Genomic DNA, 27821 nt, shown 5'->3' on the forward strand with positions numbered 1-27821 from the left:
TATAGCCATGTTATTACCTGGTACCCCTGCACATGGACTCAGTACTGGTACCCCCTGTATATAGCCAAGTTATTACCTGGTACCCCTGCACATGGACTCGGTACTGGTACCCCCTGTATATAGCCATGTTATTACCTGGTACCCCTGCACATGGACTCGGTACTGGTACCCTGTCTATATAACCATGTTATTACCTGGTACCCCTGCACATGGACTCAGTACTGGTACCCTGTGTATATAGCCATGTTATTACCTGGTACCCCTGCACATGGACTCAGTACTGGTACCCTGTGTATATAGCCATGTTATTACCTGGTACCCCTGCACATGGACTCAGTACTGGTACTCCCTGTATATAGCCATGTTATTACCTGGTCCCCTGTGTATATAGCCATGTTATTACCTGGTCCCCTGTGTATATAGCCATGTTATTACCTGGTCCCCTGTGTATATAGCCATGTTATTACCTGGTACCCTGTGTATATAGCCATGTTATTACCTGGTCCCCTGTGTATATAGCCATGTTATTACCTGGTACCCTGTGAATATAGCCAAGTTATCATTAATCATTGTGTATTTATTATGACTTTAATTATTACTTTTCTATTATTTCTCTATTTTCTTTCTCTCTGCGTCGTTGGGAACGGCCCGTAAGCATTTCACCGTTAGACTACACTTGTTGTTTACCAAGCATGTGACATTCGATTTGATTTGTAGACGTCTGTTGCTGCCTCATTCTTGCTTCTAAAGAAACACCGTGTCAGTACTGGGCTAGTACATTCTGCACCAAGGACCAGTAGAAACACCATGTTAGGACTGGACTAGTACATTCTGCACCAAGGACCAGTAGAAACACCATGTTAGTACTGGGCTAGTACATTCTGCACCAAGGACCAGTAGAAACACCATGTTAGTACTGGACTAGTACATTCTGCACCAAGGACCAGTAGAAACACCATGTTAGTACTGGGCTAGTACATTCTGCACCAAGGACCAGTAGAAACACCATGTTAGTACTGGACTAGTACATTCTGCACCAAGGACCAGTAGAAACACCATGTTAGTACTGGGCTAGTACATTCTGCACCAAGGACCAGTAGAAACACCATGTTAGGACTGGACTAGTACATTCTGCACCAAGGACCAGTAGAAACACCATGTTAGTACTGGACTAGTACATTCTGCACCAAGGACCAGTAGAAACACCATGTTAGTACTGGGCTAGTACATTCTGCACCAAGGACCAGTAGAAACACCATGTTAGGACTGGACTAGTACATTCTGCACCAAGGACCAGTAGAAACACCATGTTAGTACTGGGCTAGTACATTCTGCACCAAGGACCAGTAGAAACACCATGTTAGTACTGGGCTAGTACATTCTGCACCAAGGACCAGTAGAAACACCATGTTAGTACTGGGCTAGTACATTCTGCACCAAGGACCAGTAGAAACACCATGTTAGGACTGGGTTAGTACATTCTGCACCAAGGACCAGTAGAAACACCATGTTAGTACTGGACTAGTACATTCTGCACCAAGGACCAGTAGAAACACCATGTTAGTACTGGGTTAGTACATTCTGCACCAAGGACCAGTAGAAACACCATGTTAGTACTGGGCTAGTACATTCTGCACCAAGGACCAGTAGAAACACCATGTTAGGACTGGACTAGTACATTCTGCACCAAGGACCAGTAGAAACACCATGTTAGTACTGGACTAGTACATTCTGCACCAAGGACCAGTAGAAACACCATGTTAGTACTGGGCTAGTACATTCTGCACCAAGGACCAGTAGAAACACCATGTTAGTACTGGACTAGTACATTCTGCACCAAGGACCAGTAGAAACACCATGTTAGTACTGGACTAGTACATTCTGCACCAAGGACCAGTAGAAACACCATGTTAGTACTGGACTAGTACATTCTGCACCAAGGACCAGTAGAAACACCATGTTAGTACTGGGCTAGTACATTCTGCACCAAGGACCAGTAGAAACACCATGTTAGTACTGGGCTAGTACATTCTGCACCAAGGACCAGTAGAAACACCGTGTTAGTACTGGGCTAGTACATTCTGCACCAAGGACCAGTAGAAACACCGTGTTAGTACTGGGCTAGTACATTCTGCACCAAGGACCAGTAGAAACACCATGTTAGTACTGGACTAGTACATTCTGCACCAAGGACCAGTAGAAACACCATGTTAGGACTGGACTAGTACATTCTGCACCAAGGACCAGTAGAAACACCATGTTAGTACTGGACTAGTACATTCTGCACCAAGGACCAGTAGAAACACCATGTTAGGACTGGACTAGTACATTCTGCACCAAGGACCAGTAGAAACACCATGTTAGTACTGGGCTAGTACATTCTGCACCAAGGACCAGTAGAAACACCATGTTAGTACTGGGCTAGTACATTCTGCACCAAGGACCAGTAGAAACACCATGTTAGTACTGGGCTAGTACATTCTGCACCAAGGACCAGTAGAAACACCATGTTAGGACTGGACTAGTACATTCTGCACCAAGGACCAGTAGAAACACCATGTTAGTACTGGGCTAGTACATTCTGCACCAAGGACCAGTAGAAACACCATGTTAGGACTGGACTAGTACATTCTGCACCAAGGACCAGTAGAAACACCATGTTAGGACTGGACTAGTACATTCTGCACCAAGGACCAGTAGAAACACCATGTTAGTACTGGACTAGTACATTCTGCACCAAGGACCAGTAGAAACACCATGTTAGGACTGGACTAGTACATTCTGCACCAAGGACCAGTAGAAACACCATGTTAGTACTGGGCTAGTACATTCTGCACCAAGGACCAGTAGAAACACCATGTTAGTACTGGGCTAGTACATTCTGCACCAAGGACCAGTAGAAACACCATGTTAGTACTGGACTAGTACATTCTGCACCAAGGACCAGTAGAAACACCATGTTAGTACTGGGCTAGTACATTCTGCACCAAGGACCAGTAGAAACACCATGTTAGTACTGGGCTAGTACATTCTGCACCAAGGACCAGTAGAAACACCATGTTAGTACTGGGCTAGTACATTCTGCACCAAGGACCAGTAGAAACACCATGTTAGTACTGGGCTAGTACATTCTGCACCAAGGACCAGTAGAAACACCATGTTAGGACTGGGTTAGTACATTCTGCACCAAGGACCAGTAGAAACACCATGTTAGTACTGGGCTAGTACATTCTGCACCAAGGACCAGTAGAAACACCATGTTAGGACTGGGTTAGTACATTCTGCACCAAGGACCAGTAGAAACACCATGTTAGTACTGGACTAGTACATTCTGCACCAAGGACCAGTAGAAACACCACGTTAGGACTGGACTAGTACATTCTGCACCAAGGACCAGTAGAAACACCATGTTAGTACTGGACTAGTACATTCTGCACCAAGGACCAGTAGAAACACCATGTTAGGACTGGACTAGTACATTCTGCACCAAGGACCAGTAGAAACACCATGTTAGTACTGGGCTAGTACATTCTGCACCAAGGACCAGTAGAAACACCATGTTAGTACTGGGCTAGTACATTCTGCACCAAGGACCAGTAGAAACACCATGTTAGTACTGGGCTAGTACATTCTGCACCAAGGACCAGTAGAAACACCATGTTAGGACTGGACTAGTACATTCTGCACCAAGGACCAGTGTGTCCAGCAACTACCATCGCCTTAAATGTACTTACTGTTTTCATGTCACAAACCACATCTGGGGATATGACAGTAAGGGAAAGGGAGATAGAAACTCCCTCAACATTTCCTCTGTGTCACACCCTGGCTCTGGGACTCTATATGTTGAGCCAGGGTGTGTTCATTCTGTTGTGTTTATTTCTATGTTTGCTAGAGTGACTCCCAATCAGAGGCAACGAGTGTCAGCTGTCGTTGGTTGTCTCTGATTGGGAGCCATATTTAAACTGTATGTTTTTCCCTTTGTGTTTGTGGGTTTTTGTTCCGTGTTGGTCATTGTTACCGTGGACTTCACGAGTCGTTTCTTGTTTTGTTTATTGTGGTCTATTATCACTAAAGATAATAAAGTTGAACCATGTTCGTTCATCACGCTGCGCCTTGGTCTATTCCTTACGACGATCGTGACACTCTGGTGAGCCTAGTTGGGACTGAGTGTAATTCAATGAAAACAGAAGAGGCATTGAATAATTCACCATATCAATCTGCAATATTAACTTCCATCTGACCCTCTCACAACGTAGCAGAGAGGAGCAGGAGTTATCTACATTATACATAAAGGTTGAGTACAATAACAGTAAACTACAGGAGCAGTAAACTACAGTAACAGTAAACTACAGTAACAGTAAAATACAATAACAGTAAACTACAGTAACAGTAAAATACAATAACAGTAAACTACAGTAACAGTAAACTACAGTAACAGTAAAATACAATAACAGTAAACTACAGTAACAGTAAACTACAGTAATAGTAAACTACAGGAGCAGTAAACTACAGTAACAGTAAACTACAGTAACAGTAAAATACAATAACAGTAAACTACAGTAACAGTAAACTACAATAACAGTAAACTACAGGAGCAGTAAAATACAATAACAGTAAACTACAGTAACAGTAAAATACAATAACAGTAAACTACAGTAACAGTAAAATACAATAACAGTAAACTACAGTAACAGTAAACTACAGTAACAGTAAACTACAGGAGCAGTAAACTACAGTAACAGTAAACTACAGTAACAGTAAACTACAGTAACAGTAAAATACAGTAACAGTAAACTACAGGAGCAGTAAACTACAGTAACAGTAAACTACAGGAGCAGTAAACTACAGTAACAGTAAAATACAATAACAGTAAACTACAGTAACAGTAAACTACAGTAACAGTAAAATACAATAACAGTAAAATAGAGTAACAGTAAAATACAGTAACAGTAAACTACAGTAACAGTAAACTACAGTAACAGTAAAATACAGGAGCAGTAAAATACAATAACAGTAAACTACAGTAACAGTAACAGTGAACTAGGCTGCATCCCAAATGGCACCTTATTCCTTATGGCTCTGGTTGAAAGTAGTGCACTAAATAGGTAATATAGTGTAATTTGGGATGCAGACAAAGATCCTACAGAGGAAGGTAGATTGGGGCTGCTTCCCAAATGGTAACCTACTCCCTATGTAGTGCACTACTTTTGACCAGTGTCCATAGGGCACTATATGGGAAGGCAGGGTAATAGGGCACTATATGGGAAGGCGGGGTAACAGGGCACTATATGGGAAGGCGGGGTAATAGGGCACTATATGGGAAGGCAGGGTAATAGGGCACTATATGGGAAGGCAGGGTAATAGGGCACTATATGGGAAGGCAGGGTAATAGGGCACTATATGGGAAGGCAGGGTAATAGGGCACTATATGGGAAGGCAGGGTAATAGGGCACTATATGGGAAGGCAGGGTAATAGGGCACTATATGGGAAGGCAGGGTAATAGGGCACTATATGGGAAGGCGGGGTAACAGGGCACTATATGGGAAGGCGGGGTAATAGGGCACTATATGGGAAGGCGGGGTAATAGGGCACTATATGGGAAGGCGGGGTAATAGGGCACTATATGGGAAGGCGGGGTAATAGGGCACTATATGGGAAGGCGGGGTAATAGGGCACTATATGGGAAGGCGGGGTAATAGGGCACTATATGGGAAGGCGGGGTAATAGGGCACTATATGGGAAGGCGGGGTAATAGGGCACTATATGGGAAGGCAGGGTAATAGGGCACTATATGGGAAGGCGGGGTAATAGGGCACTATATGGGAAGGCAGGGTAATAGGGCACTATATGGGAAGGCAGGGTAATAGGGCACTATATGGGAAGGCAGGGTAATAGGGCACTATTCCCATACAGGGTAAACACCAGAAAGGTGCAGCGAAAGGTGTTGTTTTACAGTGTCAGCCATAGTAGCACGACGCCCCTGGAGCAAAGTATGGTTAAGTGCCTTGCTCAAGGGCACATTGAAAGATTTTTCACCTTCTCGGCTCAGGTATTGGAACCAGCGACATTTCGGTTGCTGGGCAACACTCTAACCGCTAGGCTACCTGCCGCTCCAACACTGTTCAACACTGTCTGCTTTAACAACCAACCGCTAGGCTACCTGCCGCTCCAACGCTGTTCAACACTGTCTGCTTTAACAACACTCTAACCGCTAGGCTACCTGCCGCTCCAACGCTGTTCAACACTGTCTGCTTTAACAACACTCTAACCGCTAGGCTACCTGCCGCTCCAACACTGTTCAACACTGTCTGCTTTAACAACTAACCGCTAGGCTACCTGCCGCTCCAACACTGTTCAACACTGTCTGCTTTAACAACACTCTAACCGCTAGGCTACCTGCCGCTCCAACACTGTTCAACACTGTCTGCTTTAACAACTAACCGCTAGGCTACCTGCCGCTCCAACGCTGTTCAACACTGTCTGCTTTAACAACACTCTAACCGCTAGGCTACCTGCCGCTCCAACACTGTTCAACACTGTCTGCTTTAACAACACTCTAACCGCTAGGCTACCTGCCGCTCCAACGCTGTTCAACACTGTCTGCTTTAACAACACTCTAACCGCTAGGCTACCTGCCGCTCCAACGCTGTTCAACACTGTCTGCTTTAACAACTAACCGCTAGGCTACCTGCCGCTCCAACGCTGTTCAACACTGTCTGCTTTAACAACTAACCGCTAGACTACCTGCCGCTCCAACGCTGTTCAACACTGTCTGCTTTAACAACACTCTAACCGCTAGGCTACCTGCCGCTCCAACACTGTTCAACACTGTCTGCTTTAACAACACTCTAACCGCTAGGCTACCTGCCGCTCCAACGCTGTTCAACACTGTCTGCTTTAACAACACTCTAACCGCTAGGCTACCTGCCGCTCCAACACTGTTCAACAATGTCTGCTTTAACAACTAACCGCTAGGCTACCTGCCGCTCCAACGCTGTTCAACACTGTCTGCTTTAACAACACTCTAACCGCTAGGCTACCTGCCGCTCAACGCTGTTCAACACTGTCTGCTTTAACAACACTCTAACCGCTAGGCTACCTGCCGCTCCAACACTGTTCAACACTGTCTGCTTTAACAACACTCTAACCGCTAGGCTACCTGCCGCTCCAACACTGTTCAACACTGTCTGCTTTAACAACTAACCGCTAGGCTACCTGCCGCTCAACGCTGTTCAACACTGTCTGCTTTAACAACACACTAACCGCTAGGCTACCTGCCGCTCAACGCTGTTCAACACTGTCTGCTTTAACAACACTCTAACCGCTAGGCTACCTGCCGCTCAACGCTGTTCAACACTGTCTGCTTTAACAACACTCTAACCGCTAGGCTACCTGCCGCTCCAACGCTGTTCAACACTGTCTGCTTTAACAACACTCTAACCGCTAGGCTACCTGCCGCTCCAACACTGTTCAACACTGTCTGCTTTAACAACTAACCGCTAGGCTACCTGCCGCTCCAACACTGTTCAACACTGTCTGCTTTAACAACACTCTAACCGCTAGGCTACCTGCCGCTCCAACACTGTTCAACACTGTCTGCTTTAACTACTAACCGCTAGGCTACCTGCCGCTCCAACGCTGTTCAACACTGTCTGCTTTAACAACACTCTAACCGCTAGGCTACCTGCCGCTCCAACACTGTTCAACACTGTCTGCTTTAACAACACTCTAACCGCTAGGCTACCTGCCGCTCCAACGCTGTTCAACACTGTCTGCTTTAACAACACTCTAACCGCTAGGCTACCTGCCGCTCCAACACTGTTCAACACTGTCTGCTTTAACAACTAACCGCTAGGCTACCTGCCGCTCCAACGCTGTTCAACACTGTCTGCTTTAACAACACTCTAACCGCTAGGCTACCTGCCGCTCCAACACTGTTCAACAATGTCTGCTTTAACAACTAACCGCTAGGCTACCTGCCGCTCAACGCTGTTCAACACTGTCTGCTTTAACAACACTCTAACCGCTAGGCTACCTGCCGCTCCAACGCTGTTCAACACTGTCTGCTTTAACAACACTCTAACCGCTAGGCTACCTGCCGCTCCAACGCTGTTCAACACTGTCTGCTTTAACAACACTCTAACCGCTAGGCTACCTGCCGCTCCAACACTGTTCAACACTGTCTGCTTTAACAACTAACCACTAGGCTACCTGCCGCTCCAACGCTGTTCAACACTGTCTGCTTTAACAACACTAACCGCTAGGCTACCTGCCGCTCCAACACTGTTCAACAATGTCTGCTTTAACAACTAACCGCTAGGCTACCTGCCGCTCCAACGCTGTTCAACACTGTCTGCTTTAACAACACTCTAACCGCTAGGCTACCTGCCGCTCCAACGCTGTTCAACACTGTCTGCTTTAACAACACTCTAACCGCTAGGCTACCTGCCGCTCCAACGCTGTTCAACACTGTCTGCTTTAACAACACTCTAACCGCTAGGCTACCTGCCGCTCCAACGCTGTTCAACACTGTCTGCTTTAACAACTAACCGCTAGGCTACCTGCCGCTCCAACGCTGTTCAACACTGTCTGCTTTAACAACACACTAACCGCTAGGCTACCTGCCGCTCCAACGCTGTTCAACACTGTCTGCTTTAACAACACTCTAACCGCTAGGCTACCTGCCGCTCCAACGCTGTTCAACACTGTCTGCTTTAACAACACTCTAACCGCTAGGCTACCTGCCGCTCCAACACTGTTCAACACTGTCTGCTTTAACAACTAACCGCTAGGCTACCTGCCGCTCCAACACTGTTCAACACTGTCTGCTTTAACAACACTCTAACCGCTAGGCTACCTGCCGCTCCAACACTGTTCAACACTGTCTGCTTTAACAACTAACCGCTAGGCTACCTGCCGCTCCAACGCTGTTCAACACTGTCTGCTTTAACAACACTCTAACCGCTAGGCTACCTGCCGCTCCAACACTGTTCAACACTGTCTGCTTTAACAACACTCTAACCGCTAGGCTACCTGCCGCTCCAACGCTGTTCAACACTGTCTGCTTTAACAACACTCTAACCGCTAGGCTACCTGCCGCTCCAACACTGTTCAACACTGTCTGCTTTAACAACTAACCGCTAGGCTACCTGCCGCTCCAACGCTGTTCAACACTGTCTGCTTTAACAACACTCTAACCGCTAGGCTACCTGCCGCTCCAACACTTTTCAACAATGTCTGCTTTAACAACTAACCGCTAGGCTACCTGCCGCTCCAACGCTGTTCAACACTGTCTGCTTTAACAACACTCTAACCGCTAGGCTACCTGCCGCTCCAACGCTGTTCAACACTGTCTGCTTTAACAACACTCTAACCGCTAGGCTACCTGCCGCTCCAACACTGTTCAACACTGTCTGCTTTAACAACACTCTAACCGCTAGGCTACCTGCCGCTCCAACACTGTTCAACACTGTCTGCTTTAACAACTAACCGCTAGGCTACCTGCCGCTCCAACGCTGTTCAACACTGTCTGCTTTAACAACACACTAACCGCTAGGCTACCTGCCGCTCCAACGCTGTTCAACACTGTCTGCTTTAACAACACTCTAACCGCTAGGCTACCTGCCGCTCCAACACTGTTCAACACTGTCTGCTTTAACAACTAACTGCTAGGCTACCTGCCGCTCCAACGCTGTTCAACACTGTCTGCTTTAACAACACTCTAACCGCTAGGCTACCTGCCGCTCCAACACTGTTCAACACTGTCTGCTTTAACAACACTCTAACCGCTAGGCTACCTGCCGCTCCAACGCTGTTCAACACTGTCTGCTTTAACAACACTCTAACCGCTAGGCTACCTGCCGCTCCAACACTGTTCAACACTGTCTGCTTTAACAACTAACCGCTAGGCTACCTGCCGCTCCAACACTGTTCAACACTGTCTGCTTTAACAACTAACCGCTAGGCTACCTGCCGCTCCAACACTGTTCAACACTGTCTGCTTTAACAACACTCTAACCGCTAGGCTACCTGCCGCTCCAACACTGTTCAACACTGTCTGCTTTAACAACACTCTAACCGCTAGGCTACCTGCCGCTCCAACACTGTTCAACACTGTCTGCTTTAACAACTAACCGCTAGGCTACCTGCCGCTCCAACGCTGTTCAACACTGTCTGCTTTAACAACACTAACCGCTAGGCTACCTGCCGCTCCAACGCTGTTCAACACTGTCTGCTTTAACAACACTCTAACCGCTAGGCTACCTGCCGCTCCAACGCTGTTCAACACTGTCTGCTTTAACAACACTCTAACCGCTAGGCTACCTGCCGCTCCAACACTGTTCAACACTGTCTGCTTTAACAACACTCTAACCGCTAGGCTACCTGCCGCTCCAACGCTGTTCAACACTGTCTGCTTTAACAACACTCTAACCACTAGGCTACCTGCCGCTCCAACACTGTTCAACACTGTCTGCTTTAACAACACTCTAACCGCTAGGCTACCTGCCGCTCCAACACTGTTCAACACTGTCTGCTTTAACAACACTCTAACCGCTAGGCTACCTTCCGCTCCAACGCTGTTCAACACTGTCTGCTTTAACAACACTAACCGCTAGGCTACCTGCCACTCCAACACTGTTCAACACTGTCTGCTTTAACAACACTCTAACCGCTAGGCTACCTGCCGCTCCAACGCTGTTCAACACTGTCTGCTTTAACAACACTCTAACCGCTAGGCTACCTGCCGCTCCAACACTGTTCAACAATGTCTGCTTTAACAACTAACCGCTAGGCTACCTGCCGCTCCAACACTGTTCAACACTGTCTGCTTTAACAACTAACCGCTAGGCTACCTGCCGCTCCAACGCTGTTCAACACTGTCTGCTTTAACAACTAACCGCTAGGCTACCTGCCGCTCCAACACTGTTCAACACTGTCTGCTTTAACAACACTCTAACCGCTAGGCTACCTGCCGCTCCAACGCTGTTCAACACTGTCTGCTTTAACAACACTCTAACCGCTAGGCTACCTGCCGCTCCAACGCTGTTCAACACTGTCTGCTTTAACAACTAACCGCTAGGCTACCTGCCGCTCCAACACTGTTCAACACTGTCTGCTTTAACAACACTCTAACCGCTAGGCTACCTGCCGCTCCAACACTGTTCAACACTGTCTGCTTTAACAACACTCTAACCGCTAGACTACCTGCCGCTCCAACGCTGTTCAACACTGTCTGCTTTAACAACACTCTAACCGCTAGGCTACCTGCCGCTCCAACACTGTTCAACACCGTCTGCTTTAACAACACTCTAACCGCTAGGCTACCTGCCGCTCCAACACTGTTCAACACTGTCTGCTTTAACAACTAACCGCTAGGCTACCTGCCGCTCCAACACTGTTCAACACTGTCTGCTTTAACAACTAACCGCTAGGCTACCTGCCGCTCCAACACTGTTCAACACTGTCTGCTTTAACAACACTCTAACCGCTAGACTACCTGCCGCTCCAACGCTGTTCAACACTGTCTGCTTTAACAACACTCTAACCGCTAGGCTACCTGCCGCTCCAACACTGTTCAACACTGTCTGCTTTAACAACACTCTAACCGCTAGGCTACCTGCCGCTCCAACGCTGTTCAACACTGTCTGCTTTAACAACACTCTAACCACTAGGCTACCTGCCGCTCCAACACTGTTCAACACTGTCTGCTTTAACAACACTCTAACCGCTAGGCTACCTGCCGCTCCAACACTGTTCAACACTGTCTGCTTTAACAACACTCTAACCGCTAGGCTACCTGCCGCTCCAACGCTGTTCAACACTGTCTGCTTTAACAACACTAACCGCTAGGCTACCTGCCACTCCAACACTGTTCAACACTGTCTGCTTTAACAACACTCTAACCGCTAGGCTACCTGCCGCTCCAACACTGTTCAACACTGTCTGCTTTAACAACACTCTAACCGCTAGGCAACCTGCCGCTCCAACGCTGTTCAACACTGTCTGCTTTAACAACACTCTAACCGCTAGGCTACCTGCCGCTCCAACACTGTTCAACACTGTCTGCTTTAACAACACTCTAACCGCTAGGCTACCTGCCGCTCCAACACTGTTCAACACTGTCTGCTTTAACAACACTAACCACTAGGCTACCTGCCGCTCCAACGCTGTTCAACACTGTCTGCTTTAACAACACTCTAACCGCTAGGCTACCTGCCGCTCCAACGCTGTTCAACACTGTCTGCTTTAACAACACTCTAACCGCTAGGCTACCTGCCGCTCCAACACTATTCAACAATGTCTGCTTTAACAACTAACCGCTAGGCTACCTGCCGCTCCAACACTGTTCAACACTGTCTGCTTTAACAACTAACCGCTAGGCTACCTGCCGCTCCAACGCTGTTCAACACTGTCTGCTTTAACAACTAACCGCTAGGCTACCTGCCGCTCCAACACTGTTCAACACTGTCTGCTTTAACAACACTCTAACCGCTAGGCTACCTGCCGCTCCAACGCTGTTCAACACTGTCTGCTTTAACAACACTCTAACCGCTAGGCTACCTGCCGCTCCAACGCTGTTCAACACTGTCTGCTTTAACAACTAACCGCTAGGCTACCTGCCGCTCCAACACTGTTCAACACTGTCTGCTTTAACAACACTCTAACCGCTAGGCTACCTGCCGCTCCAACACTGTTCAACACCGTCTGCTTTAACAACACTCTAACCGCTAGGCTACCTGCCGCTCCAACACTGTTCAACACTGTCTGCTTTAACAACTAACCGCTAGGCTACCTGCCGCTCCAACACTGTTCAACACTGTCTGCTTTAACAACTAACCGCTAGGCTACCTGCCGCTCCAACACTGTTCAACACTGTCTGCTTTAACAACACTCTAACCGCTAGACTACCTGCCGCTCCAACGCTGTTCAACACTGTCTGCTTTAACAACACTCTAACCGCTAGGCTACCTGCCGCTCCAACGCTGTTCAACACTGTCTGCTTTAACAACACTCTAACCGCTAGGCTACCTGCCGCTCCAACACTGTTCAACACTGTCTGCTTTAACATGAGAGGAAAGGGGAGGTGTGAAAGAAGGGCCTGTTATATGTTTGAGGGGGGGGGGGGGTTCTCTCCTTCCCTCCTAACAGCAGACTGATAGCCAGCTTCTCTCCCTCTCTTCACACACCCTCTGTTTTATTCTGTGTTGTTCTCTCCTTCCTCCTCTGTGACATTCTGCCCTGTTCATGCATTTCCATCACCTTGGTACCCAGGTGGTAAAATGCATTGGTCACGATGCTGAGTCCCTGGCTTCAAAGGGTTCTCTCACATTAAGGAGTCAATGTGATGAAATATACAGTACATGGCATCTTGGGTTCTTCGTGCATTAGGCTACCTGCCGCTCCAACGCTGTTCAACACTGTCTGCTTTAACAACTAACCGCTAGGCTACCTGCCGCTCCAACACTGTTCAACACTGTCTGCTTTAACAACACTCTAACCGCTAGGCTACCTGCCGCTCCAACGCTGTTCAACACTGTCTGCTTTAACAACACTCTAACCGCTAGGCTACCTGCCGCTCCAACGCTGTTCAACACTGTCTGCTTTAACAACTAACCGCTAGGCTACCTGCCGCTCCAACACTGTTCAACACTGTCTGCTTTAACAACACTCTAACCGCTAGGCTACCTGCCGCTCCAACACTGTTCAACACCGTCTGCTTTAACAACACTCTAACCGCTAGGCTACCTGCCGCTCCAACACTGTTCAACACTGTCTGCTTTAACAACTAACCGCTAGGCTACCTGCCGCTCCAACACTGTTCAACACTGTCTGCTTTAACAACTAACCGCTAGGCTACCTGCCGCTCCAACACTGTTCAACACTGTCTGCTTTAACAACACTCTAACCGCTAGACTACCTGCCGCTCCAACGCTGTTCAACACTGTCTGCTTTAACAACACTCTAACCGCTAGGCTACCTGCCGCTCCAACACTGTTCAACACTGTCTGCTTTAACATGAGAGGAAAGGGGAGGTGTGAAAGAAGGGCCTGTTGTATGTTTGAGGGGGGTTCTCTCCTTCCCTCCTAACAGCAGACTGATAGCCAGCTTCTCTCCCTCTCTTCACACACCCTCTGTTTTATTCTGTGTTGTTCTCTCCTTCCTCCTCTGTGACATTCTGCCCTGTTCATGCATTTCCATCACCTTGGTACCCAGGTGGTAAAATGCATTGGTCACGATGCTGAGTCCCTGGCTTCAAAGGGTTCTCTCACATTAAGGAGTCAATGTGATGAAATATACAGTACATGGCATCTTGGGTTCTTCGTGCATTAAAACGCTCTCTACCAATGTTGAAACATGGTGGGATTGATGCTGTTGTTTTGTAGCAGTGGAGATTGATGTTGTGATTGTTGATGATGTTGTTATTATTGTTCATTATGTTGCTGTTGTTGTTGAATATGTTTTTTGTTGTTGTTGTTGTTGTTGTTGTTGTGTTACAGTAGAGGCGCTCCATCTTGGCACTCTGATGGCAGCCCACGGCTACTTCTTCCCCATCTCAGACCATGTGCTCACTCTGAAGGACGATGGAACCTTCTACAGGTTTCAGGTACTAAGATAAGATCAACTTCTACAGGTTTCAGGTACTAAGATAAGATCAATTTCTACAGGTTTCAGGTATTAAGATAAGATAAGATCAACTTCTACAGGTTTCAGGTACTAAGATAAGATCAACTTCTACAGGTTTCAGGTACTAAGATAAGATCAATTTCTACAGGTTTCAGGTATTAAGATAAGATAAGATCAACTTCTACAGGTTTCAGGTACTAAGATAAGATCAACTTCTACAGGTTTCAGGTACTAAGATAAGATCAATTTCTACAGGTTTCAGGTATTAAGATAAGATCAACTTCTACAGGTTTCAGGTATTAAGATAAGATCAACTTCTACAGGTTTCAAGTACTAAGATAAGATAAGATCAACTTCTACAGGTTTCAGGTATTAAGATAAGATCAACTTCTACAGGTTTCAAGTACTAAGATAAGATAAGATCAACTTCTACAGGTTTCAGGTACTAAGATAAGATAAGATCAACTTCTACAGGTTTCAGGTATTAAGATAAGATAAGATCAACTTCTACAGGTTTCAGGTACTAAGATAAGATAAGATCAACTTCTACAGGTTTCAGGTACTAAGATAAGATCAATTTCTACAGGTTTCAGGTATTAAGATAAGATAAGATCAACTTCTACAGGTTTCAGGTACTAAGATAAGATCAACTTCTACAGGTTTCAGGTACTAAGATAAGATCAACTTCTACAGGTTTCAGGTATTAAGATAAGATAAGATCAACTTCTACAGGTTTCAGGTACTAAGATAAGATCAACTTCTACAGGTTTCAGGTTTTTAGGATAAGATCAACTTCTACAGGTTTCAGGTACTAGATAAGGTCAACTTCTACAGGTTTAAGGTTTTTAGGATAAGATCAACTTCTACAGGTTTCAGGTACTAAGATAAGATCAATTTCTACAGGTTTCAGGTATTAAGATAAGATCAACTTCTACAGGTTTCAGGTACTAAGATAAGATCAATTTCTACAGGTTTCAGGTATTAAGATAAGATCAACTTCTACAGGTTTCAGGTATTAAGATAAGATCAACTTCTACAGGTTTCAAGTACTAAGATAAGATAAGATCAACTTCTACAGGTTTCAGGTATTAAGATAAGATCAACTTCTACAGGTTTCAAGTACTAAGATAAGATAAGATCAACTTCTACAGGTTTCAGGTACTAAGATAAGATAAGATCAACTTCTACAGGTTTCAGGTATTAAGATAAGATAAGATCAACTTCTACAGGTTTCAGGTACTAAGATAAGATAAGATCAACTTCTACAGGTTTCAGGTACTAAGATAAGATAAGATCAACTTCTACAGGGTTCAGGTACCAAGATAAGATAAGATCAACTTCTACAGGTTTCAGGTATTAAGATAAGATAAGATCAACTTCTACAGGTTTCAGGTATTAAGATAAGATCAACTTCTACAGGTTTCAGGTACTAAGATAAGATCAACTTCTACAGATTTCAGGTACTAAGATAAGATCAACTTCGACAGGTTTCAGGTACTAAGATAAGATCAACTTCGACAGATTTCAGGTACTAAGATAAGATCAACTTCTACAGGTTTCAGGTTTTTAGGATAAGATCAACTTCTACAGGTTTCAGGTACTAGATAAGGTCAACTTCTACAGGTTTAAGGTTTTTAGGATAAGATCAACTTCTACAGGTTTCAGGTACTAAGATAAGATCAATTTCTACAGGTTTCAGGTATTAAGATAAGATAAGATCAACTTCTACAGGTTTCAGGTACTAAGATAAGATCAACTTCTACAGGTTTCAGGTACTAATATAAGATCAATTTCTACAGGTTTCAGGTATTAAGATAAGATCAACTTCTACAGGTTTCAGGTATTAAGATAAGATCAACTTCTACAGGTTTCAAGTACTAAGATAAGATAAGATCAACTTCTACAGGTTTCAGGTACTAAGATAAGATAAGATCAACTTCTACAGGTTTCAGGTATTAAGATAAGATAAGATCAACTTCTACAGGTTTCAGGTACTAAGATAAGATAAGATCAACTTCTACAGGTTTCAGGTACTAAGATAAGATAAGATCAACTTCTACAGGTTTCAGGTACTAAGATAAGATAAGATCAACTTCTACAGGTTTCAGGTATTAAGATAAGATAAGATCAACTTCTACAGGTTTCAGGTATTAAGATAAGATCAACTTCTACAGGTTTCAGGTACTAAGATAAGATCAACTTCTACAGATTTCAGGTACTAAAATAAGATCAACTTCGACAGGTTTCAGGTACTAAGATAAGATCAACTTCGACAGGTTTCAGGTATTAAGATAAGATCAACTTCTACTGGTTTCAGGTACTAAGATAAGATCAACTTCTACAGGTTTCAGGTTTTTAGGATAAGATCAACTTCTACAGGTTTCAGGTACTAGATAAGGTCAACTTCTACAGGTTTCAGGTACTAAGATAAGATCAACTTCTACAGGTTTAAGGTTTTTAGGATAAGATCAACTTCTACAGGTTTCAGGTACTAAGATAAGATCAACTTCTACAGGTTTCAGGTTTTTAGGATAAGATCAACTTCTACAGGTTTCAGGTACTAAGATAAGATCAACTTCTACAGGTTTCAGGTTTTTAGGATAAGATCAACTTCTACAGGTTTCAGGTACTAGATAAGATCAACTTCTACAGGTTTCAGGTACTAGATAAGATCAACTTCTACAGGTTTCAGGTACTAAGATAAGATAAGATCAACTTCATTGTTCCTGAAAGGAATTTGTTTTGTACAGGACTGTATGTTTCTTATCTCTACGGCCTACTGGGATAGTGGTGTGTTAGTAGATTAGTGTTTGAGTGGTTAAATTACTACAGTATTTTATTCATATTGCCTAATAATGAATTGATAGAGTGATGCAGCCTGTATAAACTATAGGTAATGTTTACAGATCAGGTATAAACTATAGCTAATGTTTACAGATCAGGTATAAACTATAGCTAATGTTTACAGATCAGGTATAAACTATAGGTAATGTTTACAGATCAGGTATAAACTATAGGTAATGTTTACAGATCAGGTATAAACTATAGCTAATGTTTACAGATCAGGTATAAACTATAGGTAATGTTTACAGATCAGGTATAAACTATAGCTAATGTTTACAGATCAGGTATAAACTATAGCTAATGTTTACAGATCAGGTATAAACTATAGGTAATGTTTACAGATCAGGTATAAACTATAGGTAATGTTTACAGATCAGGTATAAACTATAGCTAATGTTTACAGATCAGGTATAAACTATAGCTAATGTTTACAGATCAGGTATAAACTATAGCTAATGTTTACAGATCAGGTATAAACTATAGGTAATGTTTACAGATCAGGTATAAACTATAGGTAATGTTTACAGATCAGGTATAAACTATAGGTAATGTTTACAGATCAGGTATAAACTATAGGTAATGTTTACAGATCAGGTATAAACTATAGCTAATGTTTACAGATCAGGTATAAACTATAGCTAATGTTTACAGATCAGGTATAAACTATAGGTAATGTTTACAGATCAGGTATAAACTATAGGTAATGTTTACAGATCAGGTATAAACTATAGGTAATGTTTACAGATCAGGTATAAACTATAGGTAATGTTTACAGATCAGGTATAAACTATAGATAATGTTTACAGATCAGGTATAAACTATAGCTAATGTTTACAGATCAGGTATAAACTATAGCTAATGTTTACAGATCAGGTATAAACTATAGCTAATGTTTACAGATCAATATTGAAAACATCAAAATGTCCTTAATTCATGAGTGCTCTTGAAAATAACAGAAATGATCTGAAACAACAGTGATCTGGTTAAATATCCTGAAGGGTCTATTAGAATCATTACACAATGCACTCTCTCTCTCGCTCGCTCGCTCACACTTTCTCTCTCTCTCTCTCTCTCTCTCTCTCTCTCTGCTCGCTCACACTTTCGCTCTCTCTCTCTCTCTCTCTCTCTCTCTCTCTCTCTCTCTCTCTCTCTCTCTACCTCTCTGTCTCTCTCTGTCTCTGTCTCTGTCTCTCTCTCTCTCTCTCTCTCTCTGTCTCTCCCTCTCCCTCCTCTCTCTCTTTCAGACTCCCTATTTCTGGCCATCCAACTGTTGGGAACCTGAGAACACAGACTATGGTGAGTACAGCAGACAATGACCTAAATCACCTAATTGTCACACACACACACACACTGAAACACATTAAACCACTGTCCAGTCCAGTAAATCCAGGCTACTTTCCCGTTCTGCTCTGCGGTCGGTCGGCCCAGAGCTCCAGTCATCCCTCCAGATGGAAGCTACTTCCTGCAGCCGGATGGATTACTGGTCTGTCAGGAACAAATCATGGAAAACAAAATCAGCTGAACAATATTCATATTCAGCTTACTGGTATACAACCAGGAAACCCATACACCAATACCCTGTCTGTCTGTTTCCTATCTGGTATACAACCAGGAAACCCATACACCAATACCCTGTCTGTCTGTTTCCTATCTGGTATACAACCAGGAAACCCATACACCAATACCCTGTCTGTCTGTTTCCTATCTGGTATACAACCAGGAAACCCATACACCAATACCCTGTCTGTCTGTTTCCTATCTGGTATACAACCAGGAAACCCATACACCAATACCCTGTCTGTCTGTTTCCTATCTGGTATACAACCAGGAAACCCATACACCAATACCCTGTCTGTCTGTTTCCTATCTGGTATACAACCAGGAAACCCATACACCAATACCCTGTCTGTGTCACGTTCGTTGAAGGACGGGTCAGACCAAGGCGCAGCGTGATATGCGTACATGTTTATTGAACTTAATAAACACACGACAAAACAACAAAGGAAACAAACCGTGAAGTCCTAAGGTAGACACACAACTAACCTTACACGGAACAAGATCCCACAACTAGACAGTGCCAATAGGCTGCCTAAGTATGGTCCCCAATCAGAGACAATGAGCGACAGCTGCCTCTGATTGGGAACCACACCGGCCAACATAGAAATACACATACTAGATAATACAACATAGAACATACACAACAAATAATTTTTGGTTCTAGAATGGCTAGCTTTATGGTTCTAGAATGATCAGATCTATCGTTCTAGAATGGCCAGCTATGGTTCTAGAATGGTCAGCTTTATGGTTCTAGAATGGTCAGCTCTATGGTTCTAGAATGGTCAGCTCTATGGTTCTAGAATGGTCAGCTCTATGGTTCTAGAAAGGTCAGCTCTATGATTCTAGAATGGTCAGCTCTATGGTTCTAGAATGGTCAGCTCCATGGTTCTAGAATGGTCAGCTTCATGGTTCTAGAATGGTCAGCTCTATGGTTCTAGAAAGGTCAGCTCTATGGTTCTAGAATGGTCAGCTTCATGGTTCTAGAATGGTCAGCTCTATGGTTCTAGAATGGTCAGCTTCATGGTTCTAGAATGGTCAGCTTCATGGTTCTAGAATGGTCAGCTTCATGGTTCTAGAATGGTCAGCTTCATGGTTCTAGAATGGTCAGCTTCATGGTTCTAGAAAGGTCAGCTCTATGGTTCTAGAATGGTCAGCTCTATGGTTCTAAAAAGGTCAGCTCTATGGTTCTAGAAAGGTCAGCTCTATGGTTCTAGAATGGTCAGCTCTATGGTTCTAGAAAGAACAGCTCTATGGTTCTAGAATGGTCAGCTCTATGGTTCTAGAATGGTCAGCTCTATGGTTCGAGAATGGTCAGCTCTATGGTTCTAGCATGGTCAGCTTTATGGTTCTAGAATGGTCAACTTCATGGTTCTAGAATGGTCAGCTCTATGGTTCTAGCATGGTCAGCTTTATGGTTCTAGAATGGTCAACTCTATTGTTCTGAAATGGTCAGCTCTATGGTTTTAGAATGGCCAGCTCTATGATTCTAGAATGGTCAGCTTCATGGTTCTAGAATGGTCAGCTCTATGGTTCTAGAATGGTCAGCTCTATGGTTCTAGAATGGTCAGCTCTATGGTTCTAGAATGGTCAGCTTCGTGGTTCTAGAATGGTCAGCTCTATGGTTCTAGCATGGTCAGCTTCATGGTTCTAGAATGGTCAACTCTATTGTTCTGAAATGGTCAGCTCTATGGTTCTAGAATGGTCAGCTCTATGTTTCTAGCATGGTCAGCTTTATGGTTCTAGAATGGTCAACTCTATTGTTCTGAAATGGTCAGCTCTATGGTTTTAGAATGGTCATCTATAAGTTTCTAGAATGGCCAGCTCTATGATTCTAGAATGGTCAGCTTCATGGTTCTAGAATGGTCAGCTTCATGGTTCTAGAATGGTCAGCTTCATGGTTCTAGAATGGTCAGCTCTATGGTTCTAGAATGGTCAGCTTCATGGTTCTAGAATGGTCAGCTTCATGGTTCTAGAATGGTCAGCTCTATGGTTCTAGAATGGTCAGCTCTATGGTTCTAGAATGGTCAGCTCTATGGTTCTAGAATGGTCAGCTCTATGATTCTAGAATGGTCAGCTCTATGATTCTAGAATGGTCAGCTTCATGGTTCTAGAATGGTCAGCTCTATGGTTCTAGAATGGTCAGCTTCATGGTTCTAGAATGGTCAGCTCTATGGTTCTAGAATGGTCAGCTTCGTGGTTCTAGAATGGTCAGCTCTATGGTTCTAGCATGGTAAGCTTCATGGTTCTAGAATGGTCAACTCTATTGTTCTGAAATGGTCAGCTCTATGGTTCTAGAATGGTCAGCTCTATGTTTCTAGCATGGTCAGCTTTATGGTTCTAGAATGGTCAACTCTATTGTTCTGAAATGGTCAGCTCTATGGTTTTAGAATGGTCATCTATACGTTTCTAGAATGGCCAGCTCTATGATTCTATAATGGTTAGCTTCATGGTTCTAGAATGGTCAGCTTCATGGTTCTAGAATGGTCAGCTTCATGGTTCTAGAATGGTCAGCTCTATGGTTCTAGAATGGTCAGCTTCATGGTTCTAGAATGGTCAGCTTCATGGTTCTAGAATGGTCAGCTCTATGGTTCTAGAATGGTCAGCTCTATGGTTCTAGAATGGTCAGCTCTATGGTTCTAGAATGGTCAGCTCTATGATTCTAGAATGGTCAGCTCTATGGTTCTAGAATGGTCAGCTTCATGGTTCTAGAATGGTCAGCTCTATGGTTCTAGAATGGTCAGCTCTATGGTTCTAGAATGGTCAGCTCTATGGTTCTAGAATGGTCAGCTTCATGGTTCTAGAATGGTCAGCTTCATGGTTCTAGAATGGTCAGCTCTATGGTTCTAGAATGGTCAGCTCTATGGTTCTAGAATGGTCAGCTATATGGTTCTAGAAAGGTCAGCTCTATGGTTCTAGAATGATCAGCTCTATGGTTCTAGAATGGTCAACTTCATGGTTCTAGAATGGTCAGCTTCATGGTTCTAGAATGGTCAGCTCTATGGTTCTAGAAAGGTCAGCTCTATGGTTCTAGAACGGTCAGCTTCATGGTTCTAGAATGGTCAGCTTCATGGTTCTAGAATGGTCAGCTCTATGGTTCTAGAATGGTCAGCTTCATGGTTCTAGAATGGTCAGCTTCATGTTTCTAGAAAGGTCAGCTCTATGGTTCTAGAATGGTCAGCTCTATGGTTCTCGAATGGCAGCTCTATGGTTCTCGAATGGCAGCTCTATGGTTCTAGAATTGTCAGCTCTATGGTTCTAGAATGGTCAGCTCTATGGTTCTAGAAAGGTCAGCTCTATGGTTCTAGAATGGTCAGCTCTATGGTTCTAGAAAGGTCAGCTCTATGGTTCTAGAATGGTCAGCTCTATGGTTCTAGAATGGTCAGCTTCATGGTTCTAGAATGGTCAGCTTCATGGTTCTAGAATGGTCAGCTCTATGGTTCTAGAATGGTCAGCTCTTTGGTTCTAGAATGGTCAGCTTCATGGTACTAGAAAGGTCAGCTCTATGGTTCTAGAAAGGTCAGCTCTATGGTTCTAGAAAGGTCAGCTCTATGGTTCTAGAATGGTCAGCTCTATGGTTCTAGAATGGTCAGCTCTATGGTTCTAGAAAGGTCAGCTCTATGGTTCTAGAAAGGTCAGCTCTATGGTTCTAGAATGGTCAGCTCTATGGTTCTAGAATGGTCAGTTTCATGGTTCTAGAATGGTCAGCTTCATGGTTCTAGAATGGTCAGCTCTATGGTTCTAGAATGGTCAGCTCTATGGTTGTAGAATGGTCAGCTCTATGGTTGTAGAATGGTCAGCTTCATGGTTCTAGAATGGTCAACTCTATTGTTCTGAAATGGTCAGCTCTATGGTTCTAGAATGGTCAGCTCTATGTTTCTAGCATGGTCAGCTTTATGGTTCTAGAATGGTCAACTCTATTGTTCTGAAATGGTCAGCTCTATGGTTTTAGAATGGTCATCTATACGTTTCTAGAATGGCCAGCTCTATGATTCTATAATGGTTAGCTTCATGGTTCTAGAATGGTCAGCTTCATGGTTCTAGAATGGTCAGCTTCATGGTTCTAGAATGGTCAGCTCTATGGTTCTAGAATGGTCAGCTTCATGGTTCTAGAATGGTCAGCTTCATGGTTCTAGAATGGTCAGCTCTATGGTTCTAGAATGGTCAGCTCTATGGTTCTAGAATGGTCAGCTCTATGGTTCTAGAATGGTCAGCTCTATGATTCTAGAATGGTCAGCTCTATGGTTCTAGAATGGTCAGCTTCATGGTTCTAGAATGGTCAGCTCTATGGTTCTAGAATGGTCAGCTCTATGGTTCTAGAATGGTCAGCTCTATGGTTCTAGAATGGTCAGCTTCATGGTTCTAGAATGGTCAGCTTCATGGTTCTAGAATGGTCAGCTCTATGGTTCTAGAATGGTCAGCTCTATGGTTCTAGAATGGTCAGCTATATGGTTCTAGAAAGGTCAGCTCTATGGTTCTAGAATGATCAGCTCTATGGTTCTAGAATGGTCAACTTCATGGTTCTAGAATGGTCAGCTTCATGGTTCTAGAATGGTCAGCTCTATGGTTCTAGAAAGGTCAGCTCTATGGTTCTAGAATGGTCAGCTTCATGGTTCTAGAATGGTCAGCTTCATGGTTCTAGAATGGTCAGCTCTATGGTTCTAGAATGGTCAGCTTCATGGTTCTAGAATGGTCAGCTTCATGTTTCTAGAAAGGTCAGCTCTATGGTTCTAGAATGGTCAGCTCTATGGTTCTCGAATGGCAGCTCTATGGTTCTCGAATGGCAGCTCTATGGTTCTAGAATTGTCAGCTCTATGGTTCTAGAATGGTCAGCTCTATGGTTCTAGAAAGGTCAGCTCTATGGTTCTAGAATGGTCAGCTCTATGGTTCTAGAAAGGTCAGCTCTATGGTTCTAGAATGGTCAGCTCTATGGTTCTAGAATGGTCAGCTTCATGGTTCTAGAATGGTCAGCTTCATGGTTCTAGAATGGTCAGCTCTATGGTTCTAGAATGGTCAGCTCTTTGGTTCTAGAATGGTCAGCTTCATGGTACTAGAAAGGTCAGCTCTATGGTTCTAGAAAGGTCAGCTCTATGGTTCTAGAATGGTCAGCTCTATGGTTCTAGAATGGTCAGCTCTATGGTTCTAGAAAGGTCAGCTCTATGGTTCTAGAAAGGTCAGCTCTATGGTTCTAGAATGGTCAGCTCTATGGTTCTAGAATGGTCAGTTTCATGGTTCTAGAATGGTCAGCTTCATGGTTCTAGAATGGTCAGCTCTATGGTTCTAGAATGGTCAGCTCTATGGTTGTAGAATGGTCAGCTCTATGGTTGTAGAATGGTCAGCTATATGGTTCTAGAAAGGTCAGCTCTATGGTTCTAGAATGGTCAGCTCTATGGTTCTAGAATGGTCAGCTTCATGGTTCTAGAATGGTCAGCTCTATGGTTCTAGAATGGTCAGCTCTATGGTTCTAGAAAGGTCAGCTCTATGGTTCTAGAATGGTCAGCTCTATGGTTCTAGAATGGTCCGCTCTATGGTTCTAGAAAGGTCAGCTCTATGGTTCTAGAATGGTCAGCTCTATGGTTCTAGAATGGTCCGCTGTATGGTTCTAGAATGGTCCGCTCTATGGTTCTAGAATGGTCAGCTCTATGGTTCTAGAATGGTCAGCTCTATGGTTCTAGAATGGTCAGCTTCATGGTTCTAGAATGGTCAGCTCTATGGTTCTAGAATGGTCAGCTTCATGGTTCTAGAATGGTCAGCTCTATGGTTCTAGAATGGTCAGCTTCGTGGTTCTAGAATGGTCAGCTCTATGGTTCTAGCATGGTCAGCTTCATGGTTCTAGAATGGTCAACTCTATTGTTCTGAAATGGTCAGCTCTATGGTTCTAGAATGGTCAGCTCTATGTTTCTAGCATGGTCAGCTTTATGGTTCTAGAATGGTCAACTCTATTGTTCTGAAATGGTCAGCTCTATGGTTTTAGAATGGTCATCTATACGTTTCTAGAATGGCCAGCTCTATGATTCTATAATGGTTAGCTTCATGGTTCTAGAATGGTCAGCTTCATGGTTCTAGAATGGTCAGCTTCATGGTTCTAGAATGGTCAGCTCTATGGTTCTAGAATGGTCAGCTTCATGGTTCTAGAATGGTCAGCTTCATGGTTCTAGAATGGTCAGCTCTATGGTTCTAGAATGGTCAGCTCTATGGTTCTAGAATGGTCAGCTCTATGGTTCTAGAATGGTCAGCTCTATGATTCTAGAATGGTCAGCTCTATGGTTCTAGAATGGTCAGCTTCATGGTTCTAGAATGGTCAGCTCTATGGTTCTAGAATGGTCAGCTCTATGGTTCTAGAATGGTCAGCTCTATGGTTCTAGAATGGTCAGCTTCATGGTTCTAGAATGGTCAGCTTCATGGTTCTAGAATGGTCAGCTCTATGGTTCTAGAATGGTCAGCTCTATGGTTCTAGAATGGTCAGCTATATGGTTCTAGAAAGGTCAGCTCTATGGTTCTAGAATGATCAGCTCTATGGTTCTAGAATGGTCAACTTCATGGTTCTAGAATGGTCAGCTTCATGGTTCTAGAATGGTCAGCTCTATGGTTCTAGAAAGGTCAGCTCTATGGTTCTAGAATGGTCAGCTTCATGGTTCTAGAATGGTCAGCTTCATGGTTCTAGAATGGTCAGCTCTATGGTTCTAGAATGGTCAGCTTCATGGTTCTAGAATGGTCAGCTTCATGTTTCTAGAAAGGTCAGCTCTATGGTTCTAGAATGGTCAGCTCTATGGTTCTCGAATGGCAGCTCTATGGTTCTCGAATGGCAGCTCTATGGTTCTAGAATTGTCAGCTCTATGGTTCTAGAATGGTCAGCTCTATGGTTCTAGAAAGGTCAGCTCTATGGTTCTAGAATGGTCAGCTCTATGGTTCTAGAAAGGTCAGCTCTATGGTTCTAGAATGGTCAGCTCTATGGTTCTAGAATGGTCAGCTTCATGGTTCTAGAATGGTCAGCTTCATGGTTCTAGAATGGTCAGCTCTATGGTTCTAGAATGGTCAGCTCTTTGGTTCTAGAATGGTCAGCTTCATGGTACTAGAAAGGTCAGCTCTATGGTTCTAGAAAGGTCAGCTCTATGGTTCTAGAATGGTCAGCTCTATGGTTCTAGAATGGTCAGCTCTATGGTTCTAGAAAGGTCAGCTCTATGGTTCTAGAAAGGTCAGCTCTATGGTTCTAGAATGGTCAGCTCTATGGTTCTAGAATGGTCAGTTTCATGGTTCTAGAATGGTCAGCTTCATGGTTCTAGAATGGTCAGCTCTATGGTTCTAGAATGGTCAGCTCTATGGTTGTAGAATGGTCAGCTCTATGGTTGTAGAATGGTCAGCTTCATGGTTCTAGAATGGTCAACTATATTGTTCTGAAATGGTCAGCTCTATGGTTCTAGAATGGTCAGCTCTATGTTTCTAGCATGGTCAGCTTTATGGTTCTAGAATGGTCAACTCTATTGTTCTGAAATGGTCAGCTCTATGGTTTTAGAATGGTCATCTATACGTTTCTAGAATGGCCAGCTCTATGATTCTATAATGGTTAGCTTCATGGTTCTAGAATGGTCAGCTTCATGGTTCTAGAATGGTCAGCTTCATGGTTCTAGAATGGTCAGCTCTATGGTTCTAGAATGGTCAGCTTCATGGTTCTAGAATGGTCAGCTTCATGGTTCTAGAATGGTCAGCTTCATGGTTCTAGAATGGTCAGCTCTATGGTTCTAGAATGGTCAGCTCTATGGTTCTAGAATGGTCAGCTCTATGATTCTAGAATGGTCAGCTCTATGGTTCTAGAATGGTCAGCTTCATGGTTCTAGAATGGTCAGCTCTATGGTTCTAGAATGGTCAGCTCTATGGTTCTAGAATGGTCAGCTCTATGGTTCTAGAATGGTCAGCTTCATGGTTCTAGAATGGTCAGCTTCATGGTTCTAGAATGGTCAGCTCTATGGTTCTAGAATGGTCAGCTCTATGGTTCTAGAATGGTCAGCTATATGGTTCTAGAAAGGTCAGCTCTATGGTTCTAGAATGATCAGCTCTATGGTTCTAGAATGGTCAACTTCATGGTTCTAGAATGGTCAGCTTCATGGTTCTAGAATGGTCAGCTCTATGGTTCTAGAAAGGTCAGCTCTATGGTTCTAGAATGGTCAGCTTCATGGTTCTAGAATGGTCAGCTTCATGGTTCTAGAATGGTCAGCTCTATGGTTCTAGAATGGTCAGCTTCATGGTTCTAGAATGGTCAGCTTCATGTTTCTAGAAAGGTCAGCTCTATGGTTCTAGAATGGTCAGCTCTATGGTTCTCGAATGGCAGCTCTATGGTTCTCGAATGGCAGCTCTATGGTTCTAGAATTGTCAGCTCTATGGTTCTAGAATGGTCAGCTCTATGGTTCTAGAAAGGTCAGCTCTATGGTTCTAGAATGGTCAGCTCTATGGTTCTAGAAAGGTCAGCTCTATGGTTCTAGAATGGTCAGCTCTATGGTTCTAGAATGGTCAGCTTCATGGTTCTAGAATGGTCAGCTTCATGGTTCTAGAATGGTCAGCTCTATGGTTCTAGAATGGTCAGCTCTTTGGTTCTAGAATGGTCAGCTTCATGGTACTAGAAAGGTCAGCTCTATGGTTCTAGAAAGGTCAGCTCTATGGTTCTAGAATGGTCAGCTCTATGGTTCTAGAATGGTCAGCTCTATGGTTCTAGAAAGGTCAGCTCTATGGTTCTAGAAAGGTCAGCTCTATGGTTCTAGAATGGTCAGCTCTATGGTTCTAGAATGGTCAGTTTCATGGTTCT

At 43.9% G+C, this 27821-nt stretch overlaps 1 protein-coding gene across 1 annotated transcript in view; it reads left to right on the forward strand.

Moving 5' to 3' along the window:
• LOC121578767 (regulator of G-protein signaling 7-like) overlaps positions 1 to 27821 on the forward strand; it is a 268935-nt gene that overhangs the window by 122111 nt on the left and 119003 nt on the right. Inside the window, exons 5-6 of the mRNA XM_045213932.1 lie at positions 14500 to 14606; positions 18715 to 18766. Coding sequence (XP_045069867.1) covers positions 14500 to 14606; positions 18715 to 18766 — 159 coding nt within the window. The remainder of the gene's footprint in view (positions 1 to 14499; positions 14607 to 18714; positions 18767 to 27821) is intronic.

The sequence above is a fragment of the Coregonus clupeaformis genome, unplaced genomic scaffold (assembly GCF_020615455.1).
Source record: "Coregonus clupeaformis isolate EN_2021a unplaced genomic scaffold, ASM2061545v1 scaf0173, whole genome shotgun sequence".
NCBI lineage: Eukaryota > Metazoa > Chordata > Actinopteri > Salmoniformes > Salmonidae > Coregonus > Coregonus clupeaformis.